Genomic DNA, 19,902 nt, shown 5'->3' with positions numbered 1-19,902 from the left:
TTACTTTAAAAACCCACTGGGATTTATAATGCATTAATTTACAATAAATGTTTGAAAATCCCAACATTAACAATGCACTTTTCAACTTGTTTCATTACATTTTCTGTTACCAAACTAATGATATCTTCACATTTCTTGATGAGGGCAGCAGCATTGAAAATGCAAGCGATTAATTCATCACATGTGTCTACTTTCTGCTTGTATATCTTATATTTCATCCATCCCCATGAGAGGAAAATGTGGAGTTTTTAAAAACAAAGAATTTAAAACAGAATTTCACTTTGTTTAAATTCAGATTCAATTGGAATCAATTGGTTTAAAGTAAATAAACACTGCATAACTTTATTCTCAAAAATAATTAAACACAATCAAAAACCCAAACCACCTAATGTTTACTATTAACACATAACCACAATTTTGTAACAATAATGAGTAGTATTCAAATTAATTTTGAAGTATAGATAGTGTTGCCAACCTCATTTTTCAAATGTCTAAATTTAATGTACTAAAAACACTTTTTTGTACTAAAAATAGTTTTTTCAAATTCATAACAGTGTTCTGTTAAGTTTTGTTATTATTATATCTTTTATGACCAAATACAATCACTTCAGTCAGTCCACTATCCAAGTCTCTTCAACTGGACTAGTTTTAGGCCTTGCGTCCCTCCCAGGTCGTTTTCATATGTTCCAATCTTTATACCACTTTCTAGCGTTGAAAACGTTTGTTGTGAATTTTTTTTTGTGAGTGTGAAATGAATGTTTTTGTTCTTGATTTTCTTGTTTAATTTTATTTTATCTGTGGTGTCTTCTCATGTAAAGCCAATTTCCTTCAGATCCTCTCTTATTTCCCTGATCCATCTATATCCTGTCTTGGTGTTTTACAAATCTATATTGTACTGTACTAGCTGCTTCAGAAGTCTTGAATCTTGCTTCCGCATGATACGTCCAGACATTTTGTTGTTAATAATAAAAGGTGAAATTTTTTGTTTTCATATACTTTATTACATCGATTTTCTTCTAATTAAATTCTCTACAAGTGTTGATAATAAAATTTATGCATTTATTAGTCATTTAACAAAATTATTGTACTTAAAACCTAAAAAAAATATGTTTTTCTTCATTAAATCTTTCTGTTTTACATTGGATATCATGAAAACTAGGGAAGAATCAGTTCTGGGACCTTTTTATTAAATTTTTCAAAAAACCTAATAAACCATCAACTTTACTGCTTTTAACACCTAAAAAATTTCAGTATGAACTCATTTCACCAGAACTGAAATCCAAGCAAATGTTTTCACTAGCCATAACTCAGTAACACCACAGGCATATATTTGTATAACTTTTTTCCTTATTTCAAGCACTAGAATCAGTTCCCAAATTATTTCAGTTTCCTCCTGAATTACTCTACATCAGGGGTGGCCAACAAGTCGATGCGAGGCCAATTTTGGTCGATTGCTCGCAATGTCTCGGATGGAATTCCGTGTACCATGGACTTTGAAGCGATTGCAGAAGACAAAACTTTCTAGGATTTGTTTAATGCATTCTGGGAATTTGCCAAAGTCATAAATTCCTAGAATTCTGACAGCCTGACACTGTGATCATTTTAAGTTAGTAAAAATTATCTAGAAAAAGTGTCAGAAAATCAAATTTTTTAGGTACCGCATGTACGGAATGCTGCTATCAAAAGTTGGGTCTGAAAATTTATTTTCTTCATGAGCCTATATCTCAAAAACTTAATAAGTGATTTAAAAAATAATATATTTTACTTATCTACCCATACCTCGCTGGAATGCACCTTATACTGAAACACAGTGTATAAACATAGAATGCATTTCACACTCCTTCTTCCCCCTTAGACTACGTCTATGACGAGTCTATCACGACACACTTTTTAAGTCGATCTTATATACAGAAAAGTTGGCCACCCCTGCTTTACATGATATCACAGTATCATAAGCTGATTTTTTTCATAGTAAGTAAAAGCACTTTTTTTCTAATTATGAATAGAAAAATTGTTACAAAATTGAATGAATAATAGTTATTTTATTAATTTATAAAAGTTTCATTAAATGTTTTTCTTTTTTATTATCTCTATTTAGTGCTTTTGCAGATGCGTTACTTCTTCAAACCAGACTTCTCAAGAAAATTAATCTTAAATAATAATTAAAAATTTATAATTACATAGAAAGATTTTTTGCTACTTCAATAATTAAAATAAAATTAATTATTCTAAAAATGAAATTACAAACTTCTGAATAATTAATATTAAACTTCTCCCCAAGCTGATCAGCATGTTCAAATTTTAATCAATTTACTTAATAAAAAAGTAAAATTTTACTTGTTTGAAGAAATAACATTCATACATGAGAAATGAAAGACCAGGTTAGATGGCATGTAATCGCTTCTCATGGTACATCACCCAGACAATCCACACAGTGTGTAGCCATATCTTGCACATGTATAGTTCTGTGCACAGCCGACTCTGTGTAAGATTTCCATGAGAAGCCTGTATAAGATTTCTTTCTTATAAAAATTAAAACTTTAACCCATGTGCAGCCTTCTGCTGAAGTTTCTTTTAATTGAGATGATATTGTAACTGTGTTTTTCAATCATTTTTTTCTCAATTCATTTCATTTATTTTCTCAAATGATGGTTAGTTTCACTAAAGTAGATACAAAAATTCAAAATATGATCAGCAAAAAAAAATCTATACAAGTACCATGCCACTATTTTTTACTCAAGTACTGCAGAATGTTATCAAGAAATTGTTTTAGATTTTTTCTCTTATACAGTTGATTACAGTGACTGTTATCTTCAACAAGATACAAGTTCTGCATGTCCCATTAACAACAAATTAACTTGAATAACCTATAGATTGATTTCATCAGGTCAGTGGTTGCATTCCTACAGCCCAAGTTTCAACCTTTTTACACTTCTTGAGGATTAGGGTATAAATCTAAAACCCTAAATTTTTATTTAGCTTTTATCAGGAGAAGGAGGCTTAACTGCTTTATCCATTAGATGCATCAGCCACTAGTTTTAACTTATTTTACAAACCGCAGATAAGAAAGATTAAAACTACCATTACTAATTTTTATTGTATGTAATTTTTAAGAATTTGAGTTCTTAGTTTACTGTTACAAATTTCAAATCAATATATCTCCAATATTTGAAAATATTATTTTCAATATTTGAATATATTCATTATTTTTAATATGATCTACATAGTTTATTATTTATTATCCCTTCATGTTTCTGACCTCAATTACTTTATGGCCACATCCCAAATGCCTGTAAAAGTTCATGTTAGAATCAAAAAAGTTGTACATTTTTTGTAACATTTTTTTGAAAACATATTCAAAGAGATGAAACAAATTATGTTAAAACTGACAGGAGAGGAAAAATAAGAACTCCTGCAATTCTTTACCCTTTGTGTAACGAAATGAGCTATCATTACCAACAATTTAATACAATTAATATAGTTGGGTAATTTGATACAAACAATACCCATAATTTTTATGTATTAGAAATTGTTTTCCACAAAACATATATTTCAAAATAGAATAAAGTCTCATTAATACAATAAACCCCAGTATAAATACATTTTTTCCTCGTTAAAAGAACATTGTTGTAAAAGGTTTTACTATATAACTGGTTTTTCTGATTTAAATAAACAGAATAGCAACCAGCCATCTTGGATTTATATCATAAATATAACTGACTCATTATGACACGGATGTCATAATTTCACATGGTAAAATATGACTGATGGGAATACATATGCTCTTGGGAAAAAATAAACATTGTATGGCATTTCTCTGTTAAACCATAAATAACATATTTATTAAATGTATTTAAATGCACAATGTTAAAAGCTCAGACTTAACATTATTTGTATCATATTAAGATTTTCTTTTTTTTATTTCCTTGTACAAAGTAAAGGAAGTATTGTAATCGTAAAAAATTTCAGTTTTCAAATTTCAACAGAAATATCCATTTTAACCATTCCTGAATCCATTTTGACTAGTTTCAGCGAGGCTTCTGTATGTACGTACATATGTATCTTGCCTAACTGAAAAATGATTAGTCGTAGAATGTTGAAATTTTATATTTAGGACTCTGTTGTAATACCTAGTCGTACACTTCCCCTTTTGAATGCAATCGACTGAGCCAAAAAAGTCAAAAATCCAAAGCATTTGGATTTTGAACTTCTTAACTATAGTAATAAGCCCTCATTGAGAGCTTTTCAATGATAAATCATAAGAGGTACTTATTTTCATTGGTTCCAGAGTTATAGCAAAATAAAATTTTTATTAATGAAATATTTGGATACAAAGGGAAGGCACATCAGTACGAACCCAACTTCATATTTTTTTAAACTTTTTTTTAAAATTAAATATATTGATTTATGAATAATTATTACACTGTTATTTAAACAAATTTTTAACAATAAATAATAATAAAAACACAAAAAAAATGATAAAATGTACTTTTCTTTTCAATTCAAAAAATTTTTACAATTAGAAATTAATAATTATTAATAAATCAATATATTTAAATTAAAAAAAAAAGTTAAAAAAAAGAATATACATATATGAAGTCAGATTCAAACTGATCTGTGCTTGGTTATGGATCAGACACATTCTCACTCACTTACACCACATACCTACCTGAGCGACATGAAACAAAGTTTTTTAGAGCCATTTTTCTTGAGTATATTTGAATATTGCGTGTTAGTATTTTGTCATGACACATAAAGAGTGTACTATTCATACACGCAATATGGTTCAAATCTGTGTCCCAAATCTTAGGTGCCTATTTTCTTTCAGATTTAGAAATAATTTGCTCGCGAAAAACAATTTTTTTTTAAACATTAAGCATGATCTTAATATATTATAATAATTTTATTTCCAAAGCCTATCTCTTGTTTTACTTCTTACACAATCTCAAAAAAGATCAGCCACAGAATATTGTATTTTTGTATTTAGGACAGTTGTAACATCTAGTTGTGTACCTCCCTTTTTGATTGCAATCAACTGGGCAATCGACATTTAGAATAACTGAATGTTATGATGGTAATAACCTTGTATATTTTCCTTATAATTAATTGAAAATTATAATTTAGAATCGTATTATTTTTGGATTTTCTTAGCAAAATCTCCTAAAAATTGTATATATTTTTTAAAATCATTTTATTTATTTTACAGAATAAAATATAATGTTATGTTTATACTAAACTATATCTTTTTGATTTGTATTCAATTTAAAGAGATTGTTGAAAATTATTTTATTAATTACCATTGACATTTGAATTCATGTAATATATTTTTTTAAATTTTGTATTTACTTTACTAGAAAAATTATTTTCATTTATAAGAATGATTTATAAATTATTAATTTCAAAATACTTTATCCTTCAAATTAAAATTTTTATTTAATAAAAATGTAACTATCTTATGACATATTTTTCTTTTTGTTATGGGGAAGTGATTCTGGTCACAGAAAAAGTATAGTTCATAAACTGACTTGTAACACATATTACGCACTCGTGAAAAATGTGTAACTTTTTTCACTTGTGCATAATATGCTTTTGATAACTCTTGTTACATAATATACTATTCTAGATCAGTATTATTTGTATCTTCATGAGTTGCTGATTAGCAAAATTTTAGATTTTGCTAATAACTATTCCATTTAGTGAACTCCTGTATACTGGTTAAATAAAGTTTAACCAGTAGAAGTTTAAATGAAGTACAGCAAAAAATGAGTATATGTAATTTAATAACCGTACAAGGAAGACATGTGGTGTCCACATCAGATTTTTTTCTTTAATAAATACAAAACTATGAACCAAATTGTAATATTGTCATAATGATTTATTGCGTATGTTATGAATTTTTTCTTTAATAAATACAAAACTATGAACTAAATTGTAATATTGTCATAATGATCTATTTCGTATGTTATGAACTAATCATATTGTCACAAAGGATTTATCATAAGGCAATCAAATAGCCAATTATGTTGGCAATTACATTAAGAAAAAATGTGCACATTTGTATATAGAAGATCAACTAAGATAAATATAAAAATTTATTATTTTAATGTTTTTTAATTACTGAAATAACATAACTTATAAAAGTAGAAAAAATTGAATAATATAAAAGACAAATATCCATTGTGAATATGTAAGAAGCATGTATACACATATGACACATACACATATCACACATACACATATAAGGAAAAACTAACAAATACATTTATTTTGATAAGACTCTGATATACTAAATATATTATTGAAAAATAAATAATAGTAATATTATTGCATTTGCAAATTTAAATTCATAAACACAATGATGAACTACCAAATAAGGTTATGAGCAAAATCAATCAATTATATTTAAGTTATTGAAATAAAGAGAAATTATGCGACAATACTTATTTTACATTAAGAGCTCTCAAGCCTGAAACCAAATAACTGATTTCTCTCAGTATATGATACAATATATTATTTTTCTTTTCAATATTAATAATAATTTAGCAAGACATAACTAATAACAACAAAATACCTTTCAATTGGTGAATTCAGTTAATGACTACTGTATAAAATGACTCATTTACATATTGGTTATATTACATGCTAAATAGTTTATAGATTTTACTTACAATATTTTCTTGTAAATGTTGAATTGTACGACTATTGTTATTTTCTTCTTCTTGAGTAGCAATATCAGGTATATCATCATCATTAGGTTTCAAATTTTTATTAAAATCATCATCTTTATTATTATTTGTATTAAAAACGACATCATTGGAGCCTTCAAAATTTCCACCGACATTGATCAGTTCATTATTCGCACTGCAATCATAACATTCATCATCTACACTACTAATTAAGTAATTAAGACAGGATTTTGTGACGCAGGCACATTTTTATTAATTTCTCTTTTAATCTTTTCATTTTCAATTTTATTCCTATCAGAGAAATATTGACAGGCAAATAACTACTGTAAAAAACTCTACATAACCGAAAAATTCAATTAAACGTTATATTTTATTTAGCGCTTTACCTTATTCTTTTATTTTTATAAAGTACCCAGAAAGTAATAAGCCACCACATTACATCATTACATCAGAGCATCCTCAAAATTTTTAACCAAAACACTGAAATAAATATTTAAAAAATGTTTTAGAAGCAAGTTAGGAAAGATAAATGAACATTTTGATAAGTTTGTTAAATTTAAGCTAAAAAGTAGTGTTGTAATGATTAAAAAAATTTATGGGAGTATAAAATGTAGTGACATGAAATAGATGAACATCAGAATGTAAGATGATGATTTATTTGTCATCTTCGGTCAAGGGAAGTAATGAAAACTTTGTTGAAGATTATTGCAAGTATGAAAATATACAGCATATAATTTTTTATAGCCTGCCAATCCATCACTTACTTTGAGTAAATTAGTGAATTTTTTTAAGTTGGCCATTAAGATAGCATTAATACATCACAGCAGTTACAGTAATACATTACAGTTGGAAAATAAAGCCAGCAGTCATAATCAAGGAATCCCACTTCTATCATGTTCCATATAGTTCAAGGTCCCAAATGCTCCCCAAGAGTACTTTTTTAGACTACTCAAGTACAACCTATGATTAGTTAGTTATTTACTTATTCCATGATGACAATATATTAAATTTAAAAAAAAAATTGGTGTAACAAATCTTGATTCCATAGGTAACTATATGGTGTAACTTGATTCCATAGAATTTTTAAATAGATTTGTTTCTAACACCTTCTTTCTTCTTCTTCTTCTAGTAATCAATCAGTAGATTGGTTTTTCAACTTTTCTTGAATAAAAATGTTATCAGAATATATGGTGGCTAGAGAAATTACAAATAAATGGGCCAACACAGTTGATTTTTTCATCCAACCTCACATCAATAGACTTCATAACAGTCTGCCTACAAATTAATTATAGGGATTTGTACAAATAAAAAAACCAAGTTTATGTCTAATGTTCCTACATGACTTTCATTTTAGAATTAATTAATTAATTAATTATTATCCAATCAATGTTAAATTAAAAAAAAATCCTACTGTTTCAATCTGTATTGAAAATTTCATGTCTGTACAATCCACCAAACTATTCATTCATATCTGAATGTTTACGCATCTCACATCGAAATACTCTTACGATGGCTTATCTATGGATGATATATCACCAGCATTTTTAACATATTAGATTAAATGTTATTACTCTTCACTATAATACATGTTATTTCTAATTTTAAAATGACCAAACCATCCATTACAGTACACAAAACTTTGTAATCAATTCAATGGAGAATCGAGTTACAAAGAGGAGTTTTAAACCAATTCACAAACTAAACAAATTTTTCTTAATCTATTTCTCAATGAAAATAAAAATGATTCTCTGTTTTCCTACATGCCAATATAGAAAAAGCCAAAAACCCTATTTATTCAGCAACGTTGAATTTGTTCTACCATTTTCTAAATACCAAACAAATATTTTCAAAAACATAAGCATTCATTTTATGTTTATATATGAAACTTTTATTTCTTTTGCACGCGTAATACATTAAATGTCAGTAACTAACTGAGTGGAAAGATTTAAATTGCCCTTTACCCTAAGTGAAGTAAACAAAAAGATCAAAGAATAGATTCTGGAAACCTATTTATAAATTATGAAAGAAGAAATATCATGTTTTATATGTAGAAGTAAAACAGTGAAGGTAACTAACAGCCAATTTAAAATAAGAAAAATACACAATGTACAATCTGGGTATTTTTAGAAAAGCTTAGATTCCTAGAATTAATTCACTGAAGGTTTACACTGTACATTAAGATTACAGTTAATCACAGAAAAGTAATATCAGATGTACACAAAAATACATAATTAAAACATCTCAGTTGTAAGAAAATATTTAAACTATTTATTATTAATGTAAACACACAGTACCTTCACAGTACTTACATTACCTTCTACATCATATACAACATCGGAAGTATCCCTACGTGTAATTTTATTTTTATATATTAAACTAAAAAAAGACTACATTTTAGCAATGACACAAGTATAGATAGATTAATACAAACTAGATTAAATTTTTTTTTAGCTGAGAATTTGTATTAACAAAAATAGTTTCAGGTCCACTAATGTTTAATAAAAACTAATTTAACAACTTACTTTTCTGGTATATTGGTCTTTCCTTTCAATTTTTTTCTCTTAAATACTTCTTCTACATCACCAGTATAAAAATGAAATGGATAACTGTATGGTCCTGTTAATGTTATAACATCTTCATCACGTAAGGCATGCGGATTATTGCTGAGAATACGTTCTTTGTTAACATAAGTACCAGATGTGCTCTAAAAAAATTTAAACACTACATTAAGAAAAGAATCTGATATAAATTCTGCAGTCAATTGGCTTAAGATTAAAATCAAGACAATAGATCCAAAATATTATAAAAAAATATTTAAGCTAAAATACAGTTAAATGTTTATTTATTTATTGTTTTGTTTCAAAAGTCTGATCCACTGCAGCAAACATATTAAATACTAGAACATATATTTATTCAACCAATCAATAATAATATAACTTCTCGATAAAAAAATTAATTTGCAGTAGTTTTTTATCTTTTAGGCTCATTAATAAGTTATTAGATTTATCTAATTATTTATTAGCAATTTAAGATTTATAGACATACAGTAAAAGACTTAGAAGAAAAAATCGGTTTTCTATTGTTTACAAATCATTATTCTCTCTTTATAAATCACGAGACTTTATGAAGCTTGCATGTTTTAGAGAAGCAAATATTTGTAATATAAGTGTTAACAAGGCAGGAAGGTTTATTATATAACCTACCTGATTACTGGAAATACGGCAGAGAAAAAATTATTTGTGAAAAAGTATAGCAGCTTTCCAGTAGTTATGAAGAATATATTAACAGTTGTTATGCCCATAAGAACAACAGAAACATTAATATTGACAAAGTTTGATTCAAGAGTTGCCTGAAAGGTCTACAGGAAATCAATCAACCACTACATTTCATAATCTTCTACTGGTAGAGCCAGTAAGCAACTGGGGGGACTGACTTTTTGGTGGAGCTCGGTGGAATGAACACTCTGCCGATGACAGGCTTGCCTAGAGTTTGTTTCTAATCTAAGGGAATAAAGGATGTCAAGAAAGTCCACTAGAGGACATACCAACTAGGTAATGCTATGCTTTTTACCCCTCCTAAATCAAACTAAATGGATAAGAAAAATCAAAACCACAACCGTGACTCAGAGTAAATTTTTCTTATTTGAAAAATGGTACTTTTGTAAATGGTAATTTTTTAAATAAATTTTTGAAATGGAACTTGACTACATCCTCTTCAGTAAAATATTCTGAAGAAAAAACAATTATTTGGACAAGCTGAAAAAATTAGGCTCATCTTTATAATCTACACAAAAAATTCAATAAAACTTAATTTTAGATTTTTTGAAGTTCAATACCCTATTTTACACTTAAGTTGTGATAATCTTTAAATCTTTTGATTCTTTAAAAACTTTGTAAATAAAACTACAAGAAACTCTATGCAATTCCAAATTCAAAATCATATTATGTAGCAACTTTCATGTTAAATTTTACTTTCCTAGATAGCACTATAGCAGAGCTGTAACACTAGAAGGGCTTTCCCTTCTATTATTATTATATTGGTTCAATTTGGACATACGTGGTTTCACCAGATTTTGATGTTTTGACACCTTAGGAATCCAAAAAAACCAGATGGAAATTTTACAGATATTAATGTTCGTATGTACTTGTGTGTACAGTATTGGCCTCTTACTCGCATTATATCTCCAGATCTGCTGGACTAATTTTTCAGATACATAGTTATATAGAGATCAGTGTTCAAAATAAAAAATCAGAACACTTTTACTGCATCTGTTTGAAACATGGTTTTATCCTACTCTTACACTTACCTCTGGGCATGCGCAGTTTCATTTTATTTAGTTCTAGCTATTCATTTGGTGGTGCTACTTTATACCAATTCCAATACATGGAATCCCCTATCCAGTTATATATAGATTAGTGTTGATAACTCATAAAACTGATAACTAACTGCCTAGAGTACTGAAAATGCAGCAGGGCCTTTACCTTACACAGGTCATCCTGCTGTCAAACCTGCTTTCCAACATTTAAATCTTGTGTTTTCCTGACCTTAAGCATACATCTATGGCATATTAAAGTATGATCAAAATTGAAGTGATCATGAAATTGCTCAGAATTACCAATTAAAAATAGACTTCAATAGAAACCTAATCTCAAATAACTTTTATATCATGTACCAATATTAGAAGTAAAAATAATAAATTATATATATTTATTGCTTAATAAACACACTTACAGTATCAGTAATGGACCACATTCCATTTTCATCACACTTAAAGAAACAATGCTTTCTTGAGATGACTGGATTAATAATAGTAAGATCACAGTTGGAAGTTCGACCAATTACAAACTAAAACAAAACATAAAGCAACATTAACCTCAAATAACATAGTAAAATCATAGCTAAATTCTCTAAAAATTATCAATACCTGTAACTAATATTTCTTATACAATCTGACATTGAAGTGAAAATCTGTCTACCATTTCAAAATTATAAGCTTTTACAAAAATGCTTTACTTTTTAGTCATCCACAGTTTCATATTTATTTTTATCACAATCCTTACAGTCTTTCTTACTTAAACATGATAAATCTTATAAACATAGAGAAAAAAAATGTAATTGTTTATTTCAAACTAACAATACAAATTTATCCCCAATTACATTTGTAACATGTGAAAAATGCCAAAACTACCTGGCTCTTCATTATATATATACGTAATCAAAAAGTAACAACTTAACCACAAAAACACAGTAACAGAAAATTCTAAAAAACTAATACCAACAGACAACTTTCGCAGGATCCCACATAATCAGCCAGTATACAGTTCTATAGTTATATCAAATAAAAAAAATAAAAATAAATCTTAAATATGTAAAAAAAATAAACACAAAATTTGTAATAACACAACTACACTGCCATAACTTTGATTATGTAAATCTAAAATTAAAAAAACTGTTTAAAAGTTTCACATAGATATGAGAAACGACACACATCTATGCTTGTAATAATTGCTGGTTTTAATTATTCTGGGTTCCAGTATGGCAGTAAAGTTGTGTTGTTACAAATTTTGTGGTTGTTAGGATTTGTTTTCTAAATTTTTAAGTTCTTATCTTTTTTTTGTTATTTATTGATGAAATTGTAGAATTATGTACAGACTGATGAAGCGGAGTCCCACTAAAGTCGATTATTGGTATTAATTTTTTTTGTTTTTCGCGTTTTTTTTTTACCTTAATGGGCACAGTATTCATTCATATGTTGATGAATTATTTGAATTTTCAGAAACATAATAACCTATATATATATATATATATATGTATTTAATATTTATAAACCACCATATACAAATATATAAAGCAAGAGTGATCCTACCTACAATCTAATAAGGCCTTTTCAATCCTCATCAGTTATTAAAAATATTACAATTAACATCATTAAGGTACTTTGTCAACTACGTCATGACTGATTAAAATTATTAGTTAAGATATTAAATTTCTATTATACAGACCTACCAACTTAAACAGAAATCATCCTGCTCAAAATTAACCTGTTGGTTTACTAAATTGAAGTTTTTATATTTATAAAGATAATATTTCTCCAAAAGCTACAGTTTGTTTTTAATATTACAAATTTCTAATATTTTACATTTACTTACTAAATCTATAATTTTGTATCCTTTTGAAATCAAGTGATTTGCCATATTTGAAAAACTTTTGTTTCTATTTTTAAATGCTCTTAGATGTTTCAAGAATCTTGCTTTAAACAAAAACAACTCAAAGGACACCATTTGGAACAGTAGAAAACAAAAATTAACTGACCATCATTGTATGTACCGAGTTATCATTGTATTCATTAGTTATAGTGATATATTTAATATTAATTCATTGTTTAATTTTATGTTTTAAATATTTTATGCTCTAAATTAAGGTGTTAATGGTTGCTATTTTATGATTCCAAGGATGAAATTAGTTATGATGAACTATAGTATCATGTTTAGTGGGTTCCTATATAAGAAATGAACTCTTAAACAATAACATTAAGTTTATTAAGTCGAGAAAACAACAATAGTATCAATTTTTTAGAAGTAAATATTAGTAAAGACTATAATAATAGATTCGATATCGACATACAAATACGATAACTTAATAAATAAATTATATACTAAAATAAAAAATAAAATATATATAAAAAAATAAAATAAAGTTAACAAATAATATTAATGGAAGTGAATATGTTAAAATTAAATATAATATAAATTACAGAAAATTCAATAAAATCTTTAAATTATTCAAATTAAAAACTGATTACATAATGAACAATAAAGAATTATATAAATAATACAGATCCTTCAAAAACAATGAAAAGTAATAACAAATTTAATTTAGATAAACAGGGTGTATACAGTTTGAAATGCGCAGACTGTAATTTGGAATAGATCGGTATGACTAATCGATCTTTTCGACTAGGATTAAAGAACACATAAACTGTATAAATAAAGGACCCAAAGAATTATCTAATTTTGCCAAACTTATTTTAGAACAGAATCATAATTACAAACCGAAAAATTTTATTAATATTCTCAAATACTGTAATAATCTTAATAAAACAAATATTTTAGAAAAAATTCATATATACTTAAATAACAACAATCTGATAAACAAACAAACAAATTTTGATAATGATATTTTATTCAAGCAGATTTTAAACAATAATTATTGATTCTTATGTTGGCCAAACTGATTTCATTCCAGTAAACATAACAGTTGAGACCCCTTTAATGTTAGATGCGAATTCGTATGGCTTGATTTTACTTACTTGGGGGATCAATTTTTTATGTTTTATATAAATTTTATTTTAACCGATTTTTTGCCAGTGGTGCGTAAACGCACCTTTTTCTAAAATAATTTTATTTATAAATTTCTAAATAATTTTCTTCACTTTTTACAATTTGGCCTTACTTTGTTAAGTTCTTTGATCACCCTAACATAAGTTATAATTGATTACGTTTTTATTTTTTAAGTTTAGCTGCATTCAAACTTACTGTAATTTAACATGCCGTGTAACTGTTTCATTTTATAATATATTTGGATAGCAGAGTGGTTGTTATAAATAATATTATTATTTTAATTATATCTCTACGTTTTGTTTTTTATTGTCAATTGATAAAAATAACTTGTTTTTAAAAATCATTATAAATAGCAGTCGTTAAAGATAATGGTGCGATGACGCACCTGTGGCATAATGAGTGATGTCTCATGAGCTAAGCATACATCGTAATAGGTTATGTTGGAATATTCTCACAGTCTTGTGTTGCATTGTTTTGCTTATACATCGTTGTAGTTTTGTTTAGTTTCTAACATTTTATTGAATTGATACAGCGTTTCTTTTTGTTATTAAATTTTGATTACGTATTCGGTATTACTTTTATAATTGATAGAAATTTACTCAAGAAATATCTCAAACAATATTACATCGTCTTTTAGTATAGTGTTTATTTACGATGTACATGCATTAGTTTTACAAGAGTCGAGTTGATTTCATTATAATTTAAGTATTTTTTAAAATGTGGAATTTTGAAAAACTGCTGACACTTGATAAATTGCAGTCCATTTTAGATGAAGATGAAGATAACAACATATCGCAAGCAACTGCTATTGACGCGACTTATATTCCACTTAAAGTTGATGAACTTACAGATGAAGAAGATTTTGATGACAATTTGCTAATCGAGACCCCTTCTACAGCAATAACTGATATAGCAGGTACGTTTGAAATTCATGAACATTCAGAAAAAGATACTGAAATATCAAATTGCAAGGATAAACCAAAAAAATCGAAAACTAAACCCAAAACAAACATTCCAAAATGGGAAAAAATTGAACCAATTTATAAAGAATTGCCAATTTCAGTAGAACATAGACAAATAGAAATTTTAGAAAATAAACTGGCAAGAAAATTACCCCTTGAAATATTTTTCCTTTATTTTGATAATGATTTGCTGAATATGATTTTAGAGTTCAGTATAAAATACGCACATGACAACAATCGGCATGATTTTTCTTTAAATAGTGCGTTACTAAAAAGATTTATTGCAATTTCGATACTGACTGGTTATCATACGTTACCTCAAACAGAAATGTATTGGAGTAAGGATGAAGATAAGGTTGTTGAAATAGTCAGAAATTCAATGAGACGTAACACCTTTAGAGCAATAAAAAGGAACCTGCACCTTTCCGATAACAAATTGCTTGACAAGAATGATAAATTTGCAAAAAAGGTGCTAAAAAGAAAAACCTGAATATGGTCTGGGGACACAAGTAGTACTCGATCTGTTAAATGTTGTATCCCATCCGAACGAGCATAGAATTTATTTTGACAATTTTTTTTCGATATATGATCTATTTAAATTACTCAATGAAAAAGGATATTTTGCTACCGGCACTGTCAGAGAAAATAGGCTTCCTAATTGCCCACTAGAGAGTTCAAAAGTATTGCAGAAGATGGATAGAGGTACATTCGATTTTGCATTTGATAAAAAAACTAGTTTTGCAGTAGCTAGATGGAATGATAATGCAGTGGTGACAGTAGCCAGGAATCACAATGGAATTTACCCATTAGCAAATACAAAAAGATATAGCAGAAAAGATATAACTATTAGTCAGCCATTAATGGTAGCACAATACACGAAATTCATGGGTGGCGTGGATTCTCATGACAATGGCATTGGAAACTATAGAATAAAAGTGCGTGGAAAAAAGTGGTGTAATGGTTAGTAATGTTATCGATTCTGTTATAGTAAATTCGTGGAAACTATATCGCCTTGTATTCCATGATAAAATCAGTCAAATTGACTTTAGGTCGTACCTTGTATTATTGTTGATCAAAAGTGAGGAAATAAAAATACTACAGTGCATCACTGAAATTCGGGGAGATAATGTTCCTTCTCCATCATTGGCAACCAAAGGTCGGCCTTCAAAAAATAGTTTGCCGGAAAATATTCATTTGGACAAAGTAGGGCATGTTATTTCCGAACATGCAAACAAAGCTAGAAGACGATGTAAGCTGTGCAAAAACCACAAAATATATTTGTGTATAAAATGTAAAGTCCACCTGCACTCAAAATGTTTCAAAGAATTTCATTCACCGCAAAGAAAATAAATCCACAATAAACTTAAAAACAATTTAATGTAGTTTATTCATAGTTGTTTTTTTTCTAGTTTTATAAATAGTTTGGTTTCTTTTTATGTTTTTACAAAGTTACATTTTATATTATGCTTTTGGCCAAAGGTGCGTAAATGAACCATTTTATTAGTAAGCCATTACTCAATTTTTTGTTGATATGAAAATATTTCTAGCTTTATATACTTACAAATAGATGAAATAAAGTAATTAATAAATAAAAGTAGTGTTTATTTAATTGTGGCAATTAATGGGTTAATAATTTTACTCAATTTAATATTAGAAGTGAATTTATAATATATATTTAACATTTATGTTCCTGAAGATGGAAATAAGTGCTAAACATAATTACTGCCAATAATAGTTGGTAACCAGAAATTATAATCTATAAAAACTTTTTATATTAATCATGTCAGTATGAAAAAATTTGACGTGGATCAAGTAATTGCTCGACACCGAGCACTTATTTTCAATAGACCATGTTTTTTTATTTTTATCTCCTAGAAAAAAAAGCAGTAAAAAAAGAAACAAAATACTATGACCAAGCACATTTTTTTCCTCTATAGCTACAGAATACTCTTATGAGTTCATGATACCACTGTTTGAAGCTGCAACCCAATTATCCAGTTGGACCGTCCAGTTTATATAAATACTTATAAGTAACTTGCATCGACCTGTAGTTAATAAATAAATATCCATTTAGTTAAGCAGAAGATTCAGTTTCATAGTTTAATAATAATCCAGTTAAATTTCTTAACACAAAGAAATGCACCCTTGATATTGTATAATCACAGTCCAGAATGATTTCTTAGCATCAGGAATGTAATACATAAACACTTTCTTAATATAAATACTTTCATCGGTTAATTCCAGACTTGATCATCTTCAATCTTTTTCATATTTTAATACACCATAGTAAATAATCTTAATTACATAATATAATGTATATTACAGTTGAATAGCGCTGAAGTACAAAATTTTTGGTTAGGGTACTGGGTAACTTACAAGGGATGTAACTCAGGTGAAAGGTGTTTCTGATGAATAATTTCAATTGTAACAAAGTCTAAGCATGTAAGTTAAGTATTAAAATAAGGTATATTCTAAATTTCATAAAAATGAGAGGGGAGTCTATAACTGTACATAATTACAAGGTTAAAGTTAAAGGTTAGAAAAAGAGTTAGTTTTATGGAGAAAGGAATAAACCACAAACGAACCTTAACAGTCATCAGTCTGACATTGAGAATGACTGACAGTGTTCTTCATAAGAATTATTCATCATACATGTGGATCATATGATGAAACATACACAAGTGGTTTAATCTCTCAGTGGTGATTACATCTCTGTTTAAACATAAATTTGGAAAAATGTTCCATGAGATTGTGTTAAGTACTGCTATACCTTGGTAATTTATTTAACCTCTCTCTAAAAAAAGTTTCTAAAAAGGAATAGATTAGCATCTGAATAGGCTTCAATAACTCACAAAACTGGTAGCTAATAGACTGTAATGCAGCATGGACCAATGACCTTGCATGGGTCACCTGCTGTCCAAACCTGCTTACTGACATTTAGATCTTGTGTTTTCCTGATCCTACACATATATACTATGGTATATTAAAGTAAGAACAAAACTGAAGTTGATAAGTAATGTTCAAAATTACCCTTTCTTCTATACTTTAACAAGTATTCATTAACAGTAACATTCATTACTATCACAAATTGTTAATCCTTAAAACAAGTAAAAACCAAAATAAGATGATTCAGTCTGTAAAACCAATTTGATATGGTAATTCACACCATAAAGATTTTAGTTTGTCAAATTTACAAAATAGGTTTCAATAAACGGTAATGAAAGTAAATAAATATTTACTGAAGAAAACAAAATTTACACAAACCACAATAATAGGCAAATCTCCAAATAAGGGCATTCACTTAATCGCTTTTTTACATTAACCACTGGTTTTTAAACGATTTTATAATTAACTATCTACAAAGAAACCACACATCTCTCAGTAAAAAATAAAATTACTTTACCAATTTTAGCTTCCTCTGGACATCTTGAACTGATAACAACCTGCAATAGCTTTGCACGTATAACCGGCAAGTTTCTGCCGATCACAAATAAAATAATAAACATGAGAAAAATATTTCTTATGAACACTGAAATCAATTAGTAGTTAGAAAAAGAATTTAATCCTAAAATAATACTTTTTGAAAATAGTAACACAATAATTTACTGTAATCTTTGATGCAAGCAACATAAAAAATCCATAAAAAAAAAAACAGGGTTCAACCTGACGCTGCAGGTCAACTGTACATGTAGAATCACAAAGACCAAACCCACAAATAAGAGAAGTATAAGGACTATCCAAATGTACATGCATAATCACGCAATGCCAACACACTTATTTCGTTTTTACATAATTTATTAACTAAAATATTGTATATTCAAATAATCTAACCTCAGGTTTGCTAATTTTGGCAGCAGTTTCCTTCTGATTCCTAGGGTTAACGTATATCAAAAACGCACAATTTTGCTTTCCTAAGGAACGTTTAACTGCCTGCATAACGTAATATGATTAAATTTAGTCCACAAAAATAAAAACCTAAATTATATCACGAAGTACCATGAGGAAGCACATAAGTAAAGAAAAGCAGTCCGTCCTCTTTTTAACTTAAATAAATAATTTTGAGGCTCAACAATGAAAACAATCCTTCGAAACAAAAGAATTTCAACTTGCCTCAAACTAGACACAAACAGAGATTAATAATCTAAGCAACCACGAGCAATACGAACAGTGGTATAAGTGACCAACATTGAAGTATTAAATACCGTAAGAAAGTTATCATGAAAAAATTGTTTTATCATATCAAATATACTTGAACTTAATTATTACACATAAATTCAAATAAATAACAGAATCTGTGATTATCATCTATTTATGTTTTTCTGTATTATAATAATAATAATGCGTTGATTCATACGTATGTATATAATTCATACGTTCATCAATAATATTTACTTAACTAATATAATTTTGTTAGTATAAGAAGTGTATTAAGATTATAAGTATTTTAATAATCTATTTACCTTATCGATTTATTTTTTGGCTAACGTATAGCACTCGCAAAATGTGGTGTAAATTATATTACTCGCAATATATAATAGATAAGAACAACACGTAAATCATTGAATCGTCTCACAATTAAGGCCAAAGTAGTTTTTTAAATAAGTTAAATTCTTTATTTTTAAGCTCCTCTTTTCAATTTTTTGCTCAAAGTAATACGTTGGTGTTTTTTCTTTCTTTACCTCATTATTTGGATTAATGTTACCCTTCTAAATGTGTTAATTGATTTTGATGTTCATCTGTCATAATATGTAAATTAAATCAGTTCACAGTAGTATAGTCAAGCATAATTCCATTGACGGGGTTGCTTCATTAACATCATTTTATGTGTACAGAAAAAGAGGATACCCACTGAAGAATTCCTGATGTTACTGGCATAACTGCAAATTTAATCCCCACTTACAGTTCTACAAAATA

The 19,902-nt window shown here is 27.7% G+C and overlaps 1 protein-coding gene across 1 annotated transcript in view; it reads right to left on the bottom strand.

Annotated features, from left to right (window-relative positions):
* The window catches only part of LOC142326045 (E3 ubiquitin-protein ligase CHFR-like), a 53,313-nt gene extending 34,150 nt beyond the window's left edge, over positions 1-19,163 (bottom strand). The window contains exons 1-4 of the mRNA XM_075368139.1: positions 18,820-19,163; positions 11,418-11,531; positions 9,209-9,390; positions 6,669-6,861 (exon numbers count right to left, since the gene is read on the bottom strand). Coding sequence (XP_075224254.1) covers positions 6,669-6,861; positions 9,209-9,390; positions 11,418-11,531; positions 18,820-18,924 — 594 coding nt within the window. The 5' untranslated portion in view covers positions 18,925-19,163. The remainder of the gene's footprint in view (positions 1-6,668; positions 6,862-9,208; positions 9,391-11,417; positions 11,532-18,819) is intronic.
* Between the last annotated feature and the right edge of the window lie 739 nt (positions 19,164-19,902).

The sequence above is a fragment of the Lycorma delicatula genome, chromosome 6, assembly GCF_047948215.1.
Source record: "Lycorma delicatula isolate Av1 chromosome 6, ASM4794821v1, whole genome shotgun sequence".
NCBI classification, from domain to species: Eukaryota; Metazoa; Arthropoda; class Insecta; order Hemiptera; family Fulgoridae; genus Lycorma; species Lycorma delicatula.
This window is presented reverse-complemented; position numbering and strand designations above follow the sequence as displayed.